The following is a 24,475-nucleotide window of genomic DNA, read 5'->3' as shown; positions in this document are numbered from 1 at the left end:
TACATACTTATCCAAGGTTCCTTCTGCGGCGCTGGGCTTACCCTTGCTCAACTTCCAGTACTCACTGATCTGCAATTAGATCTCAGACAGGTTCTGGATTGTGGTATAGCTATACCTGTGCAGTTGCGTGATCCCCACCCTCCACCTTTTCCTGCTCATCCTCCTCACTGGTCATACCAGGAACCTGTGACTTGGGCTCCTCAGAGATATCCAAGTTGGTCTGTGGGTGGTGGGATGTTCACCAAGCAGCCTTTGTAAAAGCAGAAGGTCTGAGGCTTGGCATTGGATCGACTGTTGGCCTCTGGGCCTTCCTGTTTTTGTCCCATACTCTGTTTTCATGCAGTAGTGGTGCTGATCTCTGCGTTCCACTTTACCTGTACCCCTGTGCAATCTGCTTTTTTATGCCTAGTCTGTCGTTGCACCTACATATCCTCTTTTCCTGACTGAGCTAGGAGATCCAATACCTCCTGGCTCTTCTAAGCCTGAACACAGCTGATGCATGTGTAGTACCCAGAGGTACTGAGACCTTACCTGGGGTGAGTGAAGTCTCTGCCCTACAGCCTTGGCTGAGAGCCAGCTGGCCTTTAGCTCACATGGTAGAGTGCAGGGCTTTAGACCCTCTACTCACAGGTTCTATCCCTGGTTCTGGCAACCCAGGTCTGTTGGTGTGACCCATATAACAGGCCGAGTCAGCTGGGCAGTTACGTATAACAAGGAGGAGCTGGTAGGTGTGCTTGCCAAGCTGGCCCCTGAAGGCTGTGTCTACACTAGCCAAAAACTTCAAAATTGCCATACAGATGGCCACTTTGAAGTTTACTAATGAAGCGCTGAAATACATATTCAGCGCCTCGTGAGCATGCAGGCAGCCGTGGCACTTCAAAATTGATGCGGTTCGTCCAGACGGGGCTCCTTTTCGAACGGACCCCACCAACTTTGAAGTCCCCTTATTCCTATGAGCAGATGGGAATAAGGGGACTTCGAAGTAGCCGGGGTCCTTTCGAAAAGGAGCCACGCGGCAGCAAGCCACATCAATTTCGAAGTGCCGCAGCTGCCCGCATGCTTATGAGGTGCTGAATATATATTTCAGTGCTTCATTAGTAAACTTCGAAATAACCATTTGCATGGCAATTTCGAACTTTTTGGCTAGTGTAGACATGGCCAAAAAGGCATTTCAGAAACAAACAGGGCTTTAGAGGGATGGGAGGCATTCAGGTCTCCAGACTCCTGGGCAGCAGAGTTCATAAAGAGGTCAGTGTCAGGCATTATGAGAGAGCTGCAAGAAGACTACTCAGGTTGACACAAGTTATGCAGTGTCTCTATACCTGAGGTTCATCAACCTCAATATATTAACCTTGGCTCAATGTTTCATGAGGAAGGGATGTTAGTGCATTCCATTTGATGGGAGACAAATTTAAGTGTAGACATACATACAACTAAATTGATGCAAGGCAGCTTATGTTGACCTAACTTTGTAATGTAGACCTGGCCACACCTCTGTGATAGTCCTGAAATTTTATTATATATCTACATATGAACTTTTTTGTCTAGGCACTGCCTCTTTACGTGATTTGTCGATCTTTCTTCTTTGGTATTGACCTTGTTAGTTATGGATATAGCAAAAGGAACTCTGTAACTCAGCTAGTTCTCCTGAGGCAGACTTATGTATTGGGTTTAAATGAGAAGACAGCACATAGGAAGTGAAATAAAAATACATAACTAACTTCCACTGATCAACAATATTAAAAAGTAATGTTCTTCTCTACTCCTGAAATGATTGCCTTCTAAACCATTTAAGTTCCCTAAAACACAACTTAATGGTGTCTGGGAAAGGAAAGAACATTTTGTATCTTGCAAAACAAATGATTCATAAAAATATAGGAAGAACTTCTGTAGAAGTGAAACCAAGCAATCTAACTGCCTAAAAAGGAGCTAGAAAGAAATAATATATTTACTGGATGCAAAATCATGGTGTGCATTTATTGAAATAGACCAGATGCATTGTTGTGTTTAAGATATATGTGAGGAGATGTAAAAAGCTGTGGATGTTTTGCATGACTTACTTGACTTAAACTCTTGTACTCCGAGTATAGCATAGGTCATTTACAAGTCTCCCCAACTTCACTCTGCCTTGGGACAAAACTTCTGAATCCAGGAGTACCCTAGTTGTTGTCCTTCAATCTCAGTAGCTCTTCTCCACGTTGTCCAAAGTCTTCCTTTTTTTGTATTTTCCTTGGGTGTTCCATTTGAGAACTTGATATATTATTCTGGATGATGGTTTTCTGAGAGTGTGGACTAGCCATCCTCACTTTCTTCTCTTGATTTGAATGTTGAGTGGTTCTCTTCCTGCTCTGTTCCAAAGCTCCTCTTTTGTGACAAAGTCTTGCCATTTGATATGAGGGATGTACCTCAGGCATCTGTTTATGAATGTCTGTAGCTTGTGATTTGAAGACTGTTTAGTACCTCAGGTCTCGCATCCATACAAGAGCACACTCTTCATGTTTGTGTTAAAGATCTCCAGTTTCATCTTCACAGATATTATTTGTGAACTCCCTGTGGGACAGAGAGTCTTGAATGCAGCTGTTACTTCCCTATTCTGGTAATAATACCCTTGTCTGTTTTTCCATTTCTGACCATAATTCTCCCCAAGTAGATGAATTGCTCCACATCTTCCAGCTCGTCCCTTCCCAGTGTGATGTTGTTGTTGTTGTTAGACTGGTTGATCTCAATGTCTTGGTTTTCCCTTAATGCTCATTCCAGTCATTGAGGCAGTTTTGTCTAGTGTTGTGAACTTTGCTTCCATGCATTCTTGTTGGTGTGAAAGGAGGGCGACCTCATCAGCAAAATCAATGTCCTCCAGCTGTTTGATAAGTGTCCACTGAATGCCCCATTGACAGCCATCTGTTGTCCTGTTCATAATCCAGTCCATTGTGATCAAAAACAAGAAATGTGACAATAGGCACCCTTGTCACACTCCTGAGAGTATAGCTGAAGGATTCTGTCAAGACACCATTGTGAACAACTTGGCATGTCGAGGGTTTGTGCATTGAACGAATCAGGATAATAATTTTGAATGGGATGCCATGGTGTTGCAACCATTTCCGCAAAGTGTCTCTATCAATGCTCTTGAAGGCTTTTTCAAAGTCTATGAAGGTTATGTACGGGAGGAGGTTCCACTCAAGAGACATTCTGTGATCACTCAGAGTTGCTGTTTGGTCAATGCAAGGTCTCTCCCTTTGGAAGCCAGCCTGTTCTTCCCTGAAGTGTCTATCAATTTCTGTCTTCGTTCACTCTAAAAAGTGGAAAAGCATTGAATCCAGACAACACCCCCACAGAAGCAATAAAGGCAGATAGTGAGACATCAGTTAACATGATGTATAATCTGTTTGGGACACTGAGGAGGTCCCACAAGACTGGAAGCGTGCATACCTCATCAAGCTTCCCCAGAAAGGCAACCTGAAGGAATGAAAGAACTGGTGGGGCATCATGTTACTGTCTGTTCCAGGAAAAGTGTTCAACAGGATTCTTTTGGAGAGAATTAAGACTTTTGCATAAGGAAGGCTTATTGTATATTTCCAGTCCACTGTATTCCTATTGCTGTTTTCCTCCCTCAAGCCTCAGTAAATTTACTTCTTTTTCTTCTCCCATGCTTTCCTTATCTCATCCTCTCTGCCGTCTTTGGGCCATTCCCCAGAAGATAGTGAAAAAAGCAAACTTCAGCTCATGGCTTTCCTAACCTTCCCCTGATCACTTTGCTTTTTAGTTGCACATACACCTTTTCCTCTACCCTTCCTCTTTCAAATCTAGTTAAACTGTAACTGTAGCATTCTTACTACTAAGGTTTGCATAGTGCCTACTACAGCACAGCCTGGACTTTGACTGAGGCCTGAATGCTATTTTAGTATTTGAGTCACACTGGCTGGAGTGGCGCAGGACTGAGGCTGTGTCTACACTATCAGATAAATTCAAATTTATTTATATTGATTTTCTAATTCTGGAACTTATAAGTTCAGTTTTGACCATCCTCTCTTCACACCTTGCTCCCCACAAAGTTGAGTCATTGCTGCCACACACATATTGGCTAACATTGACTGTTGCACTAGTGCATTGTGGGAAGCTATCCCACAGTTCCCTCATCCCTGTAGCATTCTGGGTGTGCTCGCTGGTCTTGATGTCATCTTCCCCCATTGCATTTTCGTCATTCCCCTCCTGATCCCTGAAAATATGTCGATCCCTGGAAATAATGCAGAGGACGCTCAAAATTAGAAGAAAGAATTTTTGGTTTCCTCACACATTATATTGCCCACATGGGTGCAGCAACTATATTCTCAACTGGCCATCCACTGATAATTGCATGCATGTGATCCCTGAAAATAATGCAGGGACCTGGAATGCTTTTTAATTTGAGAGGAATGTAAGAAGAAAGAATTTTTGGTTTCCCCGTTCATCATATTGTTAATGGAAAGGGTATTTGGTGTTCCAGTGCACTATAAGACTTCCATGAAATGACTGTGTTTTCAGCTGGCCATCAACTGAGTATTCCACCTCCTCTCATTGCAGAAATGTGATCCCTGAAAATAATGCAGGGGCCTGGAATGTTTCTTACATTGAGAATAATGTAGGAAGAAACAATTTTTGGTTTCCCCCTACACTATGTTGATGTTCGGGAGAGTCTTAATGCAGGGTCCTGGACTGTTCAGGAAAAAATGAATTGTTGGTCTTCCCAGGTGGCAGCAAGCACAGATATGAGCCAAGGTGGGGATGGATGACCAGATGGATGACGAGTTGCACTGTTCCTTTCCCGGCGGCAGCAGCAAGCCCTTTAGCTGCCAGGGTAGACTTCCCCACGGCAGCAGGAAAGCCCCCAGTATCTTAACCACTGGGGGAGACTTCCCCTTGGAAGCAGCAAAACCCAGACTTTCTTTCCTGCGTGACTGGCAGCATTGCCAGCACCGAATGGCAGGCACATCCTTTTATTGGGTTGGGTTGGGGGCTACCAACGTGTTGTGGCAGAGCATGGGGAAGACCCAGACTGTGTGGCGCCTGTGGGGGATGGAAGGGGATTCACACACAAATGTAAACTACTGAGAAGAAGTTTGTTGGCATTTTATACAACCACAACCCACAGCACAGCCTTGCTGACACATGGTATGGTGTGTCAGGGGCTGGCGCCAGGCAGCACAGAAAAAAATAGCAAGTGTACAGTTAAAGTTACAAACTCCCTGCAGGGCTATTTGAATGGGTAGATGCACGCACCCCGCTAACAACATAGACATAAAGAATCCATTTCCCAGGCTGTCGTACTAACATGAGCCCACAGCTAAGGGCTCGCTGCTCCCTGTTGGAAATTCAGGCTCTTCCTGTTACTGGAGAGCAGCGGCCAGAGTGGAGGACTGAGAGAGGCATTATGGGTTACATAGGGGGCAACTCTGGAGGCTAATAAATTCCCTTTTTAAGACATGGCATTTCCGCACTTGCATTTAATTGAATATCTGAATTTGAGATTGACACTGTGCCTATCAGGTAATTGCAATTTTGTAATCTCAAGATTACTGCACCCAAAATCAATCTACTGGTCTTTACAGTGAAGACAGTCACGTGGTAAAATTGAGGTAACTGAATTGAATTCAAGTATCAGAGGGTAGCCGTGTTAGTCTGGATCTGCAAAAGCAACGAGGGGTCCTGTGGCACCTTATAGACTAACAGAAATATATGACCATAAGCTTTTGTGGGCTAAGACCCACTTCGTCAGATGCAGGTAGTGGAAATTTGCAGAGGCAGGTATAAATAGGCAGGCCAGAGCAAGTCTGGAGATAACGAGGTTAACTCAGTCAGGGAGAGTGAGGCCTACTACCAGCAGTTGATCTGGAGGTGTAAACACCAAGAGAGGACAAACTGCTTTTGTCTACAGCCAAGCACTAAGATACAACTGCATTTGCTCCAACCCCTCTGACAGAGACAAACACCTACAGGATCTTTACCAAGCATTCTTGAAACTACAATACCCGCCCAAGGAAGTAAGGAAACAGATCAACAGAGCCAGACGTGTACCCAGAAGACTCCTACTACAGGACAAGCCCAAGAAAGAAACCAACAGAACACCACTGGCCATCACCTACAGTCCTCAGCTAAAACCCCTCCAGCGCATCATCAGTGATTTACAACCCATCCTGGACAATGATCCCCAACTTTCACAGGCCTTGGGAGGCAGACCAGTCCTTGCCCACAGACAACCTGCCAACCGGAAGCAAATTCTCACCAGCAACTATACACCACACCACAGCAACTCTAACTCAAGAACCTACCCATGCAACAAACCTTGGTGCCCGCTCTGCCCACATATCTACACCAGCAACACCATCACAGGTCCTAACCAGGTCAGTCAAACCATCACGGGTTCATTCAGCTGCACATCTACCAATGTAATATATGCCATCATGTGCCAGCAGTGCCCCTCTGCTATATACATTGGACAAACTGTACAGTCCTTATGGAAAAGAATAAACGCACACAAGCCGGATATCAGAAAAGGCAATGTACAAAAGCCTGTAGGAGAGCACTTCAGTCTCCCAGGACACACAGTAATAGATTTAAAAGTAGCTATCCTACAGCAAAAAAATTTTAAAACCAGACTCCAAAGAGAAACTGCTGAGCTGCATTTCATCTGCAAATTTGACACCCTCAGCTCAGGATTAAACAAAGACTGTGAATGGCTAGCTAAATACAAAAGCAGTTTCTCCTCACTTGGTGTTCACACCTCCAGATCAACTGCTGGTAGTAGGCCTCACTCTCCCTGACTGAGCTAACCTCGTTATCTCCAGACTTGCTCTGGCCTGCCTATTTATACCTGCCTCTGCAAATTTCCACTACCTGCATCTGACGAAGTGGGTCTTTGCCCATGAAAGCTTATGCTCATACAAATCTGTTATTCTATAAGCTGCCACAGGACCTCTCGTTGCTTTTGCTGAATTGAGTTCAATTTTATCTCATAGTGTAGATTCAGCCTGAGAGGACCAATGTCAGGGCAGATTGTCAAAAAGTAGGGCAGATGCCCCAGATCGGCTCGCTGTTCTGTCATTAGATTTCACCACCCCGGTAACTAGTATGAACACCTGAATCACTATAATAGTTTTACCATGGAGTCAAGAGAGTCGCCTTGGACATATCAGTATACCTTGCCATCCAGGCAACCTGGACTATGTGATAGATGGTTACTTTATACTAGTGGTCCCCAACCTTTTTATGCTTAAAATCACTTTTAGAATTTAAGGGCAACCCAAGATCTACCCTGCACATTCCCTGAACAGCCCTGACCCACTTGCTCCACCCCCTCACTCCATCACTTTCCCACAGCCTCATTCATTTTCACTGGGCTGGGGCAGAGGGTTGGAGTTTGGAAGGAGGGTTGGGGTGCAGGAGATGATGGCTAGCTAGCTAGATGTGTGCTAGCTCGGGAAGGGGGAATCAAGGCTGGAACTTGGAACCGGGGAGGTTGATGGTGCTGGCTTTGGGAGGGGGGTTCATGGCTGGGATTCGGGGTACTGGAGGGAGTGCAGGGTGCTGGCTCTAGGAGGGGGGCTCAAGGCTGGGGGAGGGATGCAGGATGCTGGCCCTGGCAAAGGAGTCAGGGTTGAGGTAGGGGTGCAGGAGGGGTGCTGGCTCTGGGAGGGAGCTGGGGGTTGTGGTGTGAGCTCCTGAAGGACAGCACTTACCACTGGAGGCTCCAGGTCAGTGACAGAGTGAAGCCAAGGAGGGTTCCCTGCCTGCTTTTGCCCCAGCCCTGGCCCCACATTAAAGCTTTTCAGAGATATAAATGTCTACCTCTGGATAAACTCCTATATCAAATGATCCACAGGGCTCTGCTCCCAGGAGCTGTGAGGGCCAAAGGAGAGGAGTGTGGTACCACTGCTCCTGCCAGCCAGCACTTCACATTGGCAGCTCCTCTCGGTCGTACGGCTGCACAACCCCCCAGTACTGCCACCCGTGGGTGCTGTACAACTCCAGACAAGAGACGTGGCTGAGGGCAGTACAGCTGCTTGGCCATGAGGAGCTGCCAGTGCTGGGATCTTGGGAGTAGCATCACCATGCTCGTCTCTTTTGGTTTCAGCCTCTCTGGGGAGCAGAGCCATGCAGATCAGCGTATACCAATGTCTATCCGTGCATAGGTATTTGTATCCATACAGGGCTCTATCTGCTGCTCCCAGAAGGGGCCAATAAGCTCCTCTGGTTCCAGGAATGGCAGGGCATGAGGCACATAGCTCTGAGCACAGCTCTGCACACTGCACCTCTCTGCCATCACCGCACCTATTGGCCACTATTTCCCATACCTGGCCAATGCTAGTTGCAGAGGACAGTGCTTGCAAGCAGAGGCACTGCACCAAGATTCCTGTCCCCCTCTTTCCACCACACACAAGGAGCCACACTGGCCAGTCATGATTGACCGGAAGACTCCCCAGGATTGACCAGTTGATCGCAATCGACCAGTTGGTGACCAGTGCCTTACATCAAAAATTTCAGCAATATTCAGATTACTCCCAGTCTCAATTATTTAACCCAGGTCTTTTGTACTCTGAGCTGAAACCAAAGATAATAGCCAATCCTGTAATAAATTAAGCAACACTTTATTAACTAAAAAAAAGAGAAAAGGTTATTTACAAGTTTAAACCAAGACACATACCTGCCCAAATTAATTACAGCCCAAGTACAAGTAGCTCTATACGTCCTTTGGGATGGACCCATTCCAAGCAGCATGGGGCATCTCTTGCTTACATTGAGGAATTGTTGCATTTCAGAGTCCCGTTGCCTCACCTTGCTAGGGATTTCTATCCCTTTCTCCTCCAAGGGCCACACTGATAGAGAAGGTGTCAACATCTGATTCTTCTTCATGGGCGCGTGGAGGGCAGTCAATAGGCCTATTGATGTTTTACAGTGGCTCATTTGGTTTCAAAGCCTTGTCTGAAGGACTAGTTCTTCAGCTTAATGAATGCTTCCTTTCCAGATTGAGGCCAGGTCTGCATTTCAGACCTGTATCACTATAACTGCATGACTCAGAAATGTGAAAAATCCGCACCCGCTCAGTGATATAAAATATTGACCCAGACACAACACAACACAACACAACACACACACACACACACGTAGATCGCACTATGTCAATGGCAGAGCTTAGCAGCAAGGTGTGTTAACTACACCAATGGGAGACCTTTCTTCTGGCAGAGTAGGAGAGTCTTCACCTTAAGTGCTACAGAGGCCTTGATGCAGCATTTAATGTGTAGGGTTGCCAGGAGTTACAGAATCACAAATGCTTACAACACAAACACTCATTCTGTCTTTATATCACAGGGTACTGAGATTTTTAGTGAGATCAGTACAGGCATCATCCTACACTGTTCATAAGATGTAAACACCAAACACATTCTTACAGCTCTAATATTTTATCTTAATATTAAAACATGGAGTCATCAGAGAGGTTTTCAGCTATGTATTTGTACATGTTCAGTGAGGCACTGGGCTTTCACATGAGCTGGTACCTGGTCTGCCAGCATCACAACTTATAACAGTGCCAAAAGATAATATTTTCAGTTTCTAGAGCTCTCCAATTGTGCCACTGCTTATTTGATTCCTTGCATTGGCCTGTCAAATGCTACAGGCCATGGTCACACAGAAAAACCCAACACAAATGCCATAGTCTTCAGTCTAATATACCTATTAGGGCATCTCCGTGTGACTCCTTGAATCTCTTGCCTGCAATGGCAGTACAGTTGGCTGATTATCTTGCTGCTATTATGTACCATTTGCTGGCCTCAGTCAAGTGACTCTTCTGAGGATTTGCAGAGTATAAGAGTTGAAGGAGTTGACTAGGCTTTGGATCTCTGAACTTACCAGTACTGCAGTCTCTCTTGCTCTCTCCGGGTGGGGATTTAGGGTAACAAACGTGCGTGAAGGGGCAGGGAAATCCTGTACAGAATACATTCATAATGTGGCAATCTCATTCTTAATATCGTTTTATATTGTCAGTGCTACATTAGCTTCTGTGCATGGAACAATTTCCAATTTTGGGGTGACATCACATCTTACTGCAATGTTGTTTTTTGTTTATATCTTACCTATCCTGAACCTAAAAAATGGTTGCTCTTGAAAGGACATGTTCCTTACCGAGTACCTGTCTGTCAGAATGTGAGTAAATCAGTCTTTTAAAACTCGCAACAGGAACATAATTTATCACACTGATACAAGGCTTCCCATCACAGATTTAAGAGGAAGATTAAAAAAAGGTATACATGCAGTACATCACTGAGCATCAATAACTATGATCAATGTATTTAAATAGTTCTTCTGTAATATACTGTGTTTTCTCTTTCCTCAGGCTGTTTTTATTGCCATATCTTAATTATCTGGATGTTGCCTACAATGATATTAGCATTATCCCTCGGGAAATCAGGAATCTCAGGTATTGAGACGTAATAGATGCTGGAACCAGACCTGTTTAAAAATATTGTGAGCCAAGTTATGGAGTTGATGTTCATTAGTAAATCTGGAGTAACTCCACTGAGGTCCCTGTTTTTACTCTAGATTTGCACCAGTATAACAGATAACAACATGGGCCCACTGCCTTGTTAAAAGGGTCTGTTAACAATTAAACCTGTGTCCACTTGTTTATATATTGTAATTATGTTTGTAAGTTAAGTACCTGCACACAAATTATGAGCATTTGCTCATTGTGACCATGTGCATGTGCACTTCTCTGCATGATCACTATTATTACACACCCCAAAATAATTTGAACCATATTGTCATTCACAGACTGTACAAGTGATTGCAGTGCAGGCAGCCATACCTGTGCTAGCTTGAATCCAGCTACCATGAATAACACTGATAGTGAAGATGTCGGAGCAGAGGCTTTAGCATGGGCCCAGAGTGTATATCCAGTATCCCTTTGTACACTGGCCCATCCTACCACTTCTTTCCTGCTATTATGACAAGTTAGCTAGGCTAAAGCTAGCACAGCTGGATCCTATCTGTGCTACAAACACACCTTCATTAGCAGGACAGACATACCATGGGGATGTGGGGGTGGTGGGCATCGGGGTTGGGAGGGGAGGTTAATACCTTGGCTTGAAGGGAGTGATTCAGTAGAAAATGTGTAACAAACTGAAAAGCTTTTTCTGAAAAAAAGCTTAGGAATTAAGCTAAACCCTATAGAATTAGGGCTCATAGCTTTGAGATATACTGTACAAATGTAACCGTATGTATGTTCTTGTGGCAATGTATGTACCTCCTCTAGTAGTGAGAGGGATGCTAATATACTTATATTATAAATCCTTCAAAGCCACTCTTCTGAAAGGTGCACATATACTAGTTATAATGGATTCTCCAGTGACCAGTAATCAAAGAACAGGGTTTTGGATAAGCTGTGTGGTTTTAAACTGCCTCCCAGCCTTCTTCCTGACCCAGCAAATGGACAGGATCCATGAAGGGTCACAGTCCTTTAAGGAAGGGTTGGAAGGATCAGGGCCTTGAGTCCTGATTTGACTGTGGGATGGTCCAAGCTGAAACTGTGCTGAGCTTGTTTCCAGAAGAAAACTCCTTTGGTGAGGTGTTGAAGGATTGCTCCTGCCAGAGCCCATGTTAGGGTTAGGGCGAGAACTTGTCAGTTTAGTAATGTGTGTAGAGTAGATTTTTTCACTGTTTTTAACATGTTTTCTTGGTAAGGCTTTTCACTTTAACAATCAAGTAGGTGTGTGTAGGAAGTGCTGTGTGATACCTTATAAGTGCAGCAATTACACCTGTTACCCATCTCTAAAGAAGAAACACCCAGATGCCATTGGGCAACCTGTCTGTGCTGGGAGTAACACAGGGAAGGTAAAGAACTATGCAACCTGGAGAGACTCCAGTCAGAAGGGAGAGGGACTGGCTCAGAGGAGATGGCAGGGTGAGAATGGGCACCCGTGCTCGATTGCAGAGTGGGAATACAGGTGCAGTTGCCTAAGCTGTGACACTGGGCAAGAGGATTTTTTTCCCACACAGGGTCAATCTGTCTCTGCTTTTGGTTAACAACAAGAAGTCCTGTGGCATCTTATAGACTAACAGATATTTTGGAGCATCAGCTTTCGTGGGCAAAGACCCGCTGCATCAGAGACATGTGACAAAGAGGGTCTTTGCCCATGAAAGCTGATGCTCCAAAATATCTGTTAGTCTATAAGATGCCAAGGGACTTCTTGTTGTTTTTGAAGATACAAACTAACTCGCCTACCTCTCTGATGCTTGCTTTTTGTTAGAAAGTTGTGGGTATATCAGCAGCTGTTTATCTGAGCTGAAGGGGAGCAGGTATAGAAGTATACTTACATGTTAATAACCAGGAATGTAGACTTAAGAACACAAACACTTACCATTAAGTCTTTGAGAAAGCTGATGATGGCCTGTCTGTGCATTTGGAAACCTGTCATGAGCATCCAGCTGAATACACACATGATCCCTTCCTTCCAGTTGAACTACTTGTTTATTGTACTTGGGGAAATAATTCTTTGTGCACATAATTGTGTCATTGTATCTTACTCTTAAAAAGCATTTTAAAAAAATTTAGCCTTTTATACAGAAACACACATTTGCCATCTTGATTCAGTAGCTCAGCAAGTGGGAAGTAGGATATGTATATAATCATAGCTGAGATAAATTGTGTACATAATTTGGTGGTCCTTAAAATTACAGGGCATTGGAATATCTGAATGTTGAAGGGAATCAGCTGTGTGCTTTGCCTTGTGAGGTTTTGAAGCTTCCCTTGAAATTCCTGAACACAGAAAATAACTTCATGCATCCGTTCTTGTGGAAAGAAAACAGCCAGAACCAACCACAGAGACTTACTGATCTGGCTGCCCTTTGCTTCTCCAGAAACAACTTGTGGCAAAGATATACTGGCATCTCAAAGGACATTCAAAATACATTGAACAAGTAAGTGACGGGAATCTCTGGCTTCCCTTGGAGTTTTGAACACATAAGACATGTACCAGTCGCCCCTAAGCACTTATTCTGGCAATGTCTGAAGGGCACAGGCTTTAGACCTCTGTAAATCCCCACTATAGCAGCTGCAGGCTGTGCACTATAGGTCACAGAATAAGCTAAGAGAAAATAATGACATGTGTGCACTAAACTAAAATAATGCTGCTCAATAGCATTGCTGTAACTTATCATAGAATCATTGGGCTGGAAGGGACCTCAGGAGGTCATCTAGTCTAGCCCCCTGCTTCAAGCAGGATCAATCCCACTAAGTCATCACAGCCAGGACCTTGTCAAGCCGGGACTTAAAAACCTCGAGGGATGGAGAATCCACCACCTTTCTAGGCAACACATTCCAATGCTTCACCACCCACCTGGTGGAGTAGTTTTTCCTAATATCTAACCTACACCTCTCCCTCTTCAACTTCAGACCATTGCTCCTTGTTCTGCCATCTGACACCACTGGGAATAGTTTCTCACCCCTCTCTTCAGAGCTCCCCTTCAGGAAGTTGAAGGCTGCTATTAAATCACCCCTAAGTCTTCTCTTCTGTAAACTAAACAAGCCCAAACCCTCAACCTATCCTCACAGGTCTTGTGCTCCAGCTCCTTAATCGTTTTTGTTGCCCTCCGCTGAACCTGCTCCAGCACATCCACATCCTTTTTATACGGGGGGGGGGGCCCAAAACCGGACACAATATTCCAGATGTGGCCTCACCAGTGCTGAATAGAGGGGTAATTTTACTTCTGCCAGCTGAGCGCCCTGTCGCACCCCCGCCCCCACCACTATATTGTGGGTCAATATAGAATGATTCCCATGCAGGTATACTGAGCTATGTTTCTGAGTGAATAATGGGCCTATGTATTTTTGATAATATGTGGAACTGTTAAATTAACTGAATTTAATCAAATTATCAAATGTTGATTTAATTAGGGTTCACCATAATAGTTTCCCAGCCAAAAATCTGTGCTGCATCTTTGAAGTTGTAATCAACCAGTCTGTTAAGAAAGCTATAAGTTGTGAGCTTCAGAACAACTTATGATGAAAAAAATAGCCCCTCCATTTTTGGGAGTGGCAGAGTTCTCTCCACCCATGCACAGAATCTCTCTGTTTTCATTGTGTCTGCTTCAGACTTCCACTTGGCCTCTTTCCCCCCTGTAGCCATGGAAGTATAATGACACCCTTAGGATTAGACACTCTTGGATTAGAGAGCCACCTGCACCACAGGGTAGTTCAGGAAGCTTGTGAACCTTCCACAACCTGAGGCCAACTAGATGACCCCTTAATTTCTAGTTGAGAATGTAGAAAGTGAACTGGAGCATGTTGGGTATGTACCATCACAAGGACTGTGCAATGTTTCTGATTCAGTTTTTCTCTCCATCTTAGCTGTAGAGTCTGTGACTGCTGCAAAGGTCCCTTGTATGGTCAAGGACTTCATGTCATTCGATCTTGCAGGAACATATTTAGATTCCGCAGACTTCCTTTTCTCTTTAATGCCTGCTCACCATCCTGTTACAGCAGCTTCATGTCTCAGACTGACTCTTTGGCTTGAGTGCTTTATGGCAACTGATCATGGTTGCAGCAGAGAAACTGGTGATACAATGCAGTTAAGACATGTTCATCTAGAAGATAGCTTGTGATACTGGATTTTTCGGATCATTTTGTCTGTGCAATTGTCACATCCTCTTTAAAATGTTTTCGGGCCTATATGTTTTATTGTTATTTAGAAAGGAGCCTTGGCCTGTTTGGGTTTGTTAGGGATCACTCACTGGCTTTCTCTGAAAGCTTTTAAGAATTGATGTGCATAAGCCAGGAATCATGTCAGTGTGCTGTGACCCAGGCATGTCTACACAACACAGGAAGCAGAAGAGTGTTAGCTCCATTCACCGGGGTCCTGGGTGGTGCTTAGTTCCCCTGCCCTGCATCTTCCCACCCAGTTCTGCCCCCTCCCTGACTATGCCCTGTTCCTGCTCCTCCATGAGCCTCCTGCAGGCTCCAGAACAGCTGATTGTGGTGGGTGGTAGGTGGAGTTAATGGGCAGGGCTATTGCGAGGCAGGAGGTGCTGGGAGGGAGGGGAAACGCACCTGCCAGTGGATGTCAGCCACCTACTAATTTTTTTGCTTGGGTGCTCCAGAGCACCTGCAGAAATCACCCTCTACGGGTGGGATTGTACTAGGGTGACGAGCATGAGGTGCCTTCTGCCATGCAGCAGGCGCACTGATATCTTTAGCATGAAAGCTTGAACAAAGATAATATGTGTCTGTCTACCTGAGCTGGGAAGCCCCATCTCAACTGAGGTGTAGTAGCCTAATTGTGATTTGAACTGACCATGCTTAAAGTCTCAGTATTTAAAAAAAAAAAAGTAAAATTGCTTCTTCCACTGCTATAAAAAGCACTTCTAAGTGCTACACTACTTGCCACACACAAGACACTAAGCAATAATTGGTAAACAGCACACAGTTACAGAAAGGTGTCTCTTGAGCATGTCTGCAACTCAGGCTTACCATCTTGTTGGTAATCCAGAAACCAAGACTCTACGTGGGCTATGAGTATTCAAAAAACAACTAATCATTTTTAGGCACTTGAGATATTTTAAGATGTGATTTTTCAGCAAGTGCTGAGCACTCACTCTGGCAATCAGATCATGGTAAGGAGTGTCACGTTGGATACCCAAAAATCACTAGTTGCTTTTGGCAACCTTGGTCATAGTGCATAGCATATTACAACTAGTTTTGATACAGGATAGTCACTCTAAAGTGGAGCTTGCAAGATAGCGTTGGCATTTATTTTAACGTGAGACAGATGCCAATGAGTTGAAGTCTGGCTGATTGTGTGTGTATCTTTTTGCATAGTTAGCTTTTTTAATGGCCAAAACCAAAATAGGAGATTGCCCAGGGAGCCCTGTAATTTGTATTTGAAGGATGTTTGTGCTGTGTCTGCTTTTAATAACATTGTGTATAACCTGACTTTGTCAAATGCAAAATAGTGGCTGGTGAAGAACACTTAATAAACATTAAACTTTGAGACGGGAGAACAATTTTCCCTGCACATGGCAGAAGATCTTCTCTCAGAGTTCCTCAGTAGGGAAGCTGAATTTCAGGGAAGCATTGTCACAGACAGCATAAATACTCATAATTCACCAGTTTGTTTCTTTGATGTTGAGTTTATTGCACACCAGTCATGAAAGGGTTAATGTGGGCCTGAGAGACCAATTTTAACCCAGCCAGCGGCAATGGGAAGGTGAGCTAGACATCGTTAGAGAAAATGCCAGACTGGGGAAGGAGCTCATTTGTGGTTATTATAACAAGAAGGAGTGAACAATAGAGCTGCAGGTGGAGAGGGAGGAAGTCTGTAGTCACGATTTATGATTAGCGAGACCAGGGTGGTTGAGAATTAAGACCTGGGCTCCTTGCCTGTGTGCAGAGAAGGCTGACCTGTGGGCATGAGAGACAGGGAGTAACCCATGGAATGGAGACAGTTCTAGTAGTAGGCCCTGAAAGAAGGTAGCATCTGGTCTTCTGAGGAGAGAGTGAGACACTTGGGAGGCACTCCATCAGGGAACCATGAAAGGGAAATGAAAGAGGGAAGAAAGGCCAAGCACACAGAAGGAAGAAGTGCAATTAAATTTTACTTCTGGGTTTCTGCTTTTGTTGGGGAATTCCAAGGGAGAGACCTGAAAGCAGGCTGAATCTAAAGAAGCTATAGGGAAGAAGGGGTGAGTGAGGCATGGGAGGAAGACTTCTAAGGTCTGATCTGCACTGCACATTGTATCTGGAAAACTACATCACTTAGCAAGTGAAAAATTCACACTCCTGGGGGTGACAGTTATTCTGACCTAAATTAGGGTGTTAACAACACTATGGCTACGTCTACACGTGAAGCCTACATCGAAGTAGCCTATTTCGATGTGGCGACATCGAAATAGGCTATTTCGATGAATAAAGTCTACACGTCCTCCAGGGCTGGCAACGTCGATGTTCAACATCGACGTTGCGCAGCACCACATCGAAATAGGCGCAGCGAGGGAACATCTACACGCCACAGTAGCACACATCGAAATAAGGGTGCCAGGCACAGCTGCAGACAGGGTCACAGGGCGGACTCAACAGCCAGCCGCTCCCTTAAAGGGCCCCTCCCAGACACACTTGCACTAAACAGCACAAGATACACAGAGCCGACAACGAGTTGCAGACCCTGTGCATGCAGCATGAATCCCCCGCTGCAGCAGCGGCAGCCAGAAGCCCTGGGCTAAGGGCTGCTGCACACGGTGACCATAGAGCCCTGCACAGGCTGGAGAGGCAGCGTCTCTCAACCCCCCAGCTGATGGCTGCCATGGAGGACCCCACAATTTCGACGTTGCGGGACGCGGATCATCTACACGGTCCCTACTTCGACGCTGAACGTCGAAGTAGGGCGCTATTCCAATCCCCTCATGAGGTTAGCGACTTCAACGTCTCGCTGCCTAACGTCGAAGTTAACTTCGAAATAGTGCCCGACGCGTGTAGCCGCGACGGGCGCTATTTCGAAGTTAGTGCCGCTACTTCGAAGTAGCGTGCACGTGTAGACACAGCTTATGAGTTCTTTGCCCATTGATGTAGTTATGACGTCTCATGGAGGTAGATTTACACCAGCAAGAGGGTACGCTTTTGTCCATGCAGGATGTCCTCAGGGACATGAATGTTTTGAGTGCAGACATTCCCTCAGGAGATGATAGCAAGAAATCTGGGGTCATAAGCTCAGTCTGTCCTGTGTCCTTGGAATGAAACCCTGTGGCATGGGATGGCCTGGCTTTCTCTACAAGCCACTAGTAAGGTGGCGTGGGGCCCTGAGAATGGGCCAAGGATGCTGGAGAGCCCTCAGGAAAGGTATGATGACAACAGGAGTCTTGTGGTCTGAAAATCTTTTGTAAGCATCTTTGGACTTTTGTACCCCACAAGAGGTGAGGCTAAACTGTGACTTGTACTGCCCCCCCCCCCCAACACAAATGTCTGCAACAATATAGACAATAAAAATTATCCAGGAAGTGTTTTTGACAAATGGATTCCATACTAGGCCTATAAATACAGACCTTTGAGTAATAATTCATTTGAACTACAATACAGAAAGGCATTTCCTGAATCCCTCAGAAGCAGTGCAAAGGATTAAGGGAATCAGGAGTAATGCAGAGGAAAGTGCAGGGGTAAGCCTGGGAGTAAACCTGGAGGTCTGCTGGGTGGGGGTGGGAGAAGTACAGAACAGGGTGTGTTCGGAGGGGAGAGATTGTTAGGAAGGTGCAATGCTCTCCCATGCCAATTCCCTTGGCCCTGCAGGTGGGGCACTGTGAGGAATACAGGCACTCGTCATTTTGGCTGCCGCAGTGGCTTTGCTGCCACAGGTATAACTGCAGCACCTCTCCAGCAGAATGCATTTTCTGTGGAGAAAAAATCTGCAGGGGACATGAATTGTGTCTGTGCAGTGGCACAGCATTCTTCCTGGAATAGATCTGGCCAGAGGGACAGGACGGGGCTCAAACAGCTTTCAGTAGGGGCCCCCAGATGGGGCAAGAGCCTGTCACACCACACCCAGCCACAAGGGGGCACACCAGCAGTAAGTGAGCACCTCAGTAAAAGGTTTCCCCTCCCACCGTACTGCCAGCTGTGCTTATTTGAGCTGACTGTTCAACTCAGCACGGTGGTCCTGACGCTTAGATGGAGATCATCGGTGAGCTTTATTAGTGCCGGTGGCACTATGCCAGTCTGCAACAGCTAAAGATGTGCCGCAGCGTGCTTGATCTTCCCAGAGGTAGCAAACTACCTGCGCACTCTGAAACTGAGCCCTTAAAAGTGTGGTAGACCCAGAGGGGAAAGCAAGCTGGTGTGCTGCTCCAGTAAGGAGGAGCCGGTGGGCTGCAGTGCTGAGCTGCAGGAGGAGACCCAGTGTGCTCCCAGAGCTCTCCTGCAGGCTGCCACGCTAAGCAACAGGCATATTAAAGGGGCTGGCTGAGGTGGCACCCCCCACCTCCAGTCTGTAACTGCCCCAGTCCCAAGCCTCTCCCCCAGGACATTTAGGGAAGGGAAGGCGGGCTGAAAGCCCCTGTCCCTCTCCTCCCCCCGAGGTTCATACCAGGATGCTGTTTGCTGCTGTTACCCTTCATCACGCTCGGGGCTGAGAGGAGAGCACACACGGTGCATGCATCCTTCTCCCTCTTGCCTGGGGAGGAAGGGGGCAGTGGCATAAGTGACCCATGCTGCATGCTTCCCTTTTGCTCCCTGACAGTGACAAAGGGGAACAGCCAGCAGTGCCATAGTATGGATCTTGTGGGGCGGGGGGAGCTTTGCCAACCTTCCCTCCCTAAATACAGCCCTTGCCCCCCACCCCACCTGCACTGCTTCCTACACCCCCATATCCCCACCCCCTGCCCTGAGTCCCCACACATCCCACAGCCCCCTGTCCTGAGCTCCTCCCTGCTCTCCCTGATCATGACTCCTGCACTCCCCCCACATCCAGCCCTGGCTGCTGCACCCACCCCACACCCCCAGGCCGCCCTACACACCCTAAATGTCTGACAGGTACTGTTGTTTCACAACCCTGTGCCCTGAGCTCCTCCTCCATACCCCCCCGCCCAAGGTGAGTAGTGGCGTACCACACTAGCTGTAAAATGTTTGTTACGTTCACCCCCACGGTGGACCACAGAACCTCTTCTTTTTCACCCCATCCCTCTGCTAGAGAAGAGGAAGTTAGGGCTTGTTTATATGGGGCTACTAGAAAACATAACCAAACTTCACAGTTAAATTGCAGTCACTGAATGTCTGTGTGGATGGTCTCATTAAGAACTAAAGTGACCTTAATTCACTTTAACTTAATCTTCTTGGAAGTTAATGAGCCGAAACCAAATGAAAGTTGTTTTAAATTTGCACAAAAATAGCCATACAGGGATGGCGTGGTTAACTAATTTGAATTCATTTACTTAAGTGTTCCTGCATAGACAAGCCCTTGAAATTGCATGCCTTTCCTGAGTTCAGATCATTCAAAACCAAACTTTTTTTTTGCCATTGTTCACCTAAGAAGCCCTTTCATAGGAAGAGGTGAGGGCAAGCAACCTGATACTCAAGCTGCAGGAAAGACATAACACCCATTGATTGCACTGGAAATTACTAGAACCCTACCATAGGACAGCAGGGCCCAGGAGTTTAGGGAAGATGCATGAGTGAATGAATAAATGTTTTTTTTTTCCCTCTCCCCCACCCCCCATCTGTTTGCCCTTACCTTTCCCTAGAAAAAATGTTCTTCAGAGAAGTGGGTAGCTCAAAAACATCTTGGATGTCTATAGCAGCCTCTAGTCAAGAATCTTTGGACTTTACAAACACTAGTGAGTGGAGCTCCAAAAATCCACTGTGAAGAAGACAAGTGTCAGGATCTCAGATTCATGGAGAGAGACCCTGAAATGGAGCAAGATTAAGGATAACATTTTCAAATGCCCACTACCTTTGGGTACTCCTTGTTTTGGGGTGCGCAACTTGACACATTTAAGCCCTGACTTTCAGAAGTACAGGGCAACTGTTGTTCCCACGGTTTTCATTTGGTGTTGAGAATGTATTAATACCTCAGAAAAACAGGCCAGAGAAAACTTAAAGCAGGCTAGAAAACAATTCTTTTGTAAAAGCTGTTGAGGATTTGACATTTGTTTTCATGCCAATACAGAACAAGAATGAGAGCTCTTGAAATCTTTGAAGAGAACTGCCCAACATGGCCCAGCATAGCCTCAGACTCAGGCAGGGGAGCATGTGGAAAATGGAGCTGTTTCTGCACTCTCTCACTCTCCTTTCAGAGTTGGCATGGTAATGAGGCAATTCGAAGCAGGCTTATGAGGTGCTGATGTACATATTCAGTGCCTCATTAGCATAATGGCAGCTGCATGAATTTCAAAGTGCAGACTTCAAATTGTAGATTGAGAGTGAAGATGGGAGAAGCTTCGAAATAAGTGCCCTACTTTGACATTCCCTTACTCCCACAGAACTAGCTCGGCGTAAGGGAATGTCGAAGTGGGGCGCTAATTTCGAAGCTGCCCTCATCTACACTGTCAATCTACAATTTGAAGTCTGCACTTTGAAATTCATGTGGCTGCCATTATGCTAATGAGGTGCTGAATATGCATGTTAGCACCTCATTAGCCTGGTTCGAATTGCCTCACTACTATGCCACCTCCGACGGGAGAGTGATAATGTAGAAGCAGCCTAGGTCTCCCATGCAAACTAGGTGAGTGCCCTGCCCAGCCAGCTAGTGACTGTTCTTCAAAAGATTGCTTTCTGTTTTAGACTGGAGACAGTATTGTCAAAGCAAGTATGTTTCTGAAAATCATTTCAGTTTTAACATTTAACATAAAAAAATAACATTTTTCTATGGAGGAACAAATGCTGCTAATTAATATTCCATCCCTTCTCATACCCCCCAAACCTGATGACCTAAGATTGATATTTCTTTTTAAAAAAAGTCTAGACCAGGTAACTGGTCTTCACATCACACAGGAAATCTGTGATGGAGCTAACATCAGAATCAAAAACTTCTACCTTCAGTACAGTACATAAACCACAACACTGCTTAACAATGCTGAGCTTTTAATTTTATAGTATTGTCACAGTTTCAAAAGTGTTCAAATACACAGCTAACAACTAAATGAAGCTTTTAAAAACAAATCTTGTCGGTGATTAACTCGCAAGCTTTCGCCAGAACTTTAACATTCTTCTGCATTTTCTCCTTGAAATAGCAAAATTGAATCTGTAATTCTTTTACATTTAAACTTCAAGAGCTTTGCTCCACTCTCAATCACACTATCCTGTCATTTGCACCCAAATAGCCAAGATCAGCATCAAACCCTTGGTTTTTCATGGAAGGGTTAATGCCTGCTGTGTTCTTCAACTTGCATTTCTGTGTGGTTCTGTTGGCTTCTCGAAGAAAGCAGCAGTGGGATGCTTGTGGCCTATACGGTACTTACCCGACATGTGACTTGCTTACAGAAGGCAGGGGTAGTGACTGTCCAGGAACCACGCTCTGTGCAACTGCATGCTAGTCCCTTAAGATCCTAACCATTTAGAAATGCTTAGGATAGTTTTTGTGGCTGTGTTGGTCCCAGGATACTAGAGAGACAAGGTGGGTGAGATAATACCGGGATAGCTTATAGCACTTAGAGAACAAACTCAGTGGATCACAAGGCTAAGGATTGTTACACACAAGGGTTTCAGGCAAGCACCTGCAGGCAAATTTTACACCTCCACGGAGTCAATGTGAGTTCTGTTATTAACTCCTGTGTGAGAGGGATTAGATGTCAGAAGATTCACTGCCTCAACAATAGCCTAGCAAGGCAATGCTCCTCAGTGATACCTTTCTGAGTCACAGATTCTCCAGTGATCATCTGTTGTGCTGGATGCAGTATAATCCCATTACCCCGTCCAGCCAGTCTGCTCACCCATGCATTGGTGGGTCAAAGCCCATAGTTCTGCCTCTGCTCTTAACCTACTTGCTTGCAGAAGCAGCCTCTGCCCTGCCCCTCCTCTGGGCCCAGAGTTGCAATCTAGGTAGGTTTAAGATGGCTCTGTAGAATAGAAAGGTCTGGATAGGTGGGAGGTGACTTGTGTCCCTACATGGCTGTATAAGTCCCCATTACAGGCTAACACTTTGTCAGTTTGAAGCTGAAGGTACCTGACTTTTCATTTGCTACAGGTATTTCATAACGATACTGCCTTACTTCAGAAGAAGTGGGGAGCTGCTGTACATGGAGTTAAGGAAGGTGGGAGAAACTGGGAGCAAGGAAGAGAAAAAAGATGAAGGAGAAGTAGGGACTAGCCCAAAAGAGGTTCTGACAGCACTAAGACAATGCGTGAACCTGCATTGGCTAGCTTGAGTCAATTTGAGATTAAATAATAGCAAAAGAAGGAAGTCAGCAGATCCTTAAAGGTTTTTAGGCACCTAACTCTAGGGACCCAGAGATCTGAGCAGATGGAAGAGTTGTGAGGGACCTGGGGAAACTCTGGGTAGCACCATGTATGGGTATGGCAGGAAACAGAGGGGAAACAAATTGGGACTTGATATGTCTGACAAAGAAAATGTGTGGATTTTACCAAGAGAAAGAGTAAGGAACTGAGGAATTTGAGGATGGAGCCTTTATGCAAATGAAAGAATACATGGTTCAAATATGCAAAACTGGGCACAGGATTATTTGCCTAAAACTTTTTAAGATAAAAGAGCGATTGCCCTGTCTTGTGGCCCTGAACTGTGTTGTTTTTTAAAGTATTAATCCTATGATCTTTAGCAAACATACCCTGTATTGGTAGTGGCAGGAGCTTTGCATTTTTCTGCTAACTCTGCTCAGGAAACCACAGCAGTACAGCAAAGCAACGTGCGGTTTCATACATGTAGCTGGGGTTTCAATACGCTAAGCAGTGCAAACTTTGGAATGAAATGGCTTCCCCCCTCCAGCAGAGGACCTACATATTTCAGCCACTTTTCTAGTTATTTAGCAAAGGTGTTGCTGTATATTGGAACCCCTGCTGCATTTACTAGGACATTTCTTCGGAACTGTAGGAATGTGCTGCAACACATCCACACTTTGGCTCCTGGCAAAGCAAAAAATGAGCCCATTACATGAAGAAGGCAGAGCACCCTTAGTCACTGGTGCTTAGGCTAATGAAGAGTAGCCTTTGGTACTGTCACTGCATTATTAGGTAGTGGCTGTGTAGCACAAAAACTATAGTAAGAGTGTGGTACACTAATTTTTCAAACCACATTAATTCAGGAGATTTACATCTATGTGAGTGTTTACATCTTGGTGTGCAAATAACTCTGTGTGGTGCGTGAAAATCTTGAATTCAGGAGCAATTATGACATCACACTAGCAAGAGAAAAAAAGCTCAGTGGTAGAGAAAAGAACTTCAACTGTTTAAAACTGTTGGGTCCTGGTCGTCTAGTCCCATCATGATATATACACATTGCAGGCTCAATGACAGGAAAGAAAAGGTAGGTTCAAATGACTTCTATTTGCACTCAGTCCAATGGCCAATTTGACCACCGTCAAAGCTTAGAGTAGCCTGCAGCCTTCTCTTACTTATGCTTAGCTGCCTGTGGTCACAGGGATGATGAGGTGAGTAAAGAAATGTCTTTCAAGAAATGGACCTAAAAAGTTAGAACAGACAAGTTTTTCTCTTCCTCGAGTCCTCCTCAGATCCTGACTTCAACACTACTGCAAATAGCCATGGCCACAAGGGCTTCTTCTGCCAAGTGAAAATCATTAAGGCACTCATGGCCCCGTTTCTTCCAAAGGCAAAAGATTCGCTAGCATCAAATGCCATGTAGGCTTTTCCAGTATTGTTTTCCTTTATTTGTAGGACCAGGGGAAAGGATTCCCCTGGGTAATTCAGCAAGGAACTACAGACTAATGGAATGCCAAAATGACAGACTGTAGCACTCAGCATTTCTGCATCACACACATGAATCCCAGCGTCCAGTCACAGCAG

General features: G+C 45.3%; 1 protein-coding gene across 1 annotated transcript in view; it reads left to right on the top strand.

Moving 5' to 3' along the window:
* Window positions 1-14,540, top strand: part of LRRC63 (leucine rich repeat containing 63) — a 46,986-nt gene extending 32,446 nt beyond the window's left edge. Inside the window, exons 8-10 of the mRNA XM_074988053.1 lie at window positions 10,364-10,447; window positions 12,706-12,945; window positions 14,375-14,540. Of these exons, the coding sequence (XP_074844154.1) occupies window positions 10,364-10,447; window positions 12,706-12,945; window positions 14,375-14,540 (490 nt within the window). The remainder of the gene's footprint in view (window positions 1-10,363; window positions 10,448-12,705; window positions 12,946-14,374) is intronic.
* The last annotated feature ends 9,935 nt before the right edge of the window (window positions 14,541-24,475 follow it).

Source organism: Carettochelys insculpta, chromosome 1 (genome assembly GCF_033958435.1).
Source record: "Carettochelys insculpta isolate YL-2023 chromosome 1, ASM3395843v1, whole genome shotgun sequence".
Taxonomy (NCBI): domain Eukaryota; kingdom Metazoa; phylum Chordata; order Testudines; family Carettochelyidae; genus Carettochelys; species Carettochelys insculpta.
The sequence above is the reverse complement of the archived record's forward strand: the minus strand, read 5'-3'. Positions and strand labels throughout refer to the sequence as shown.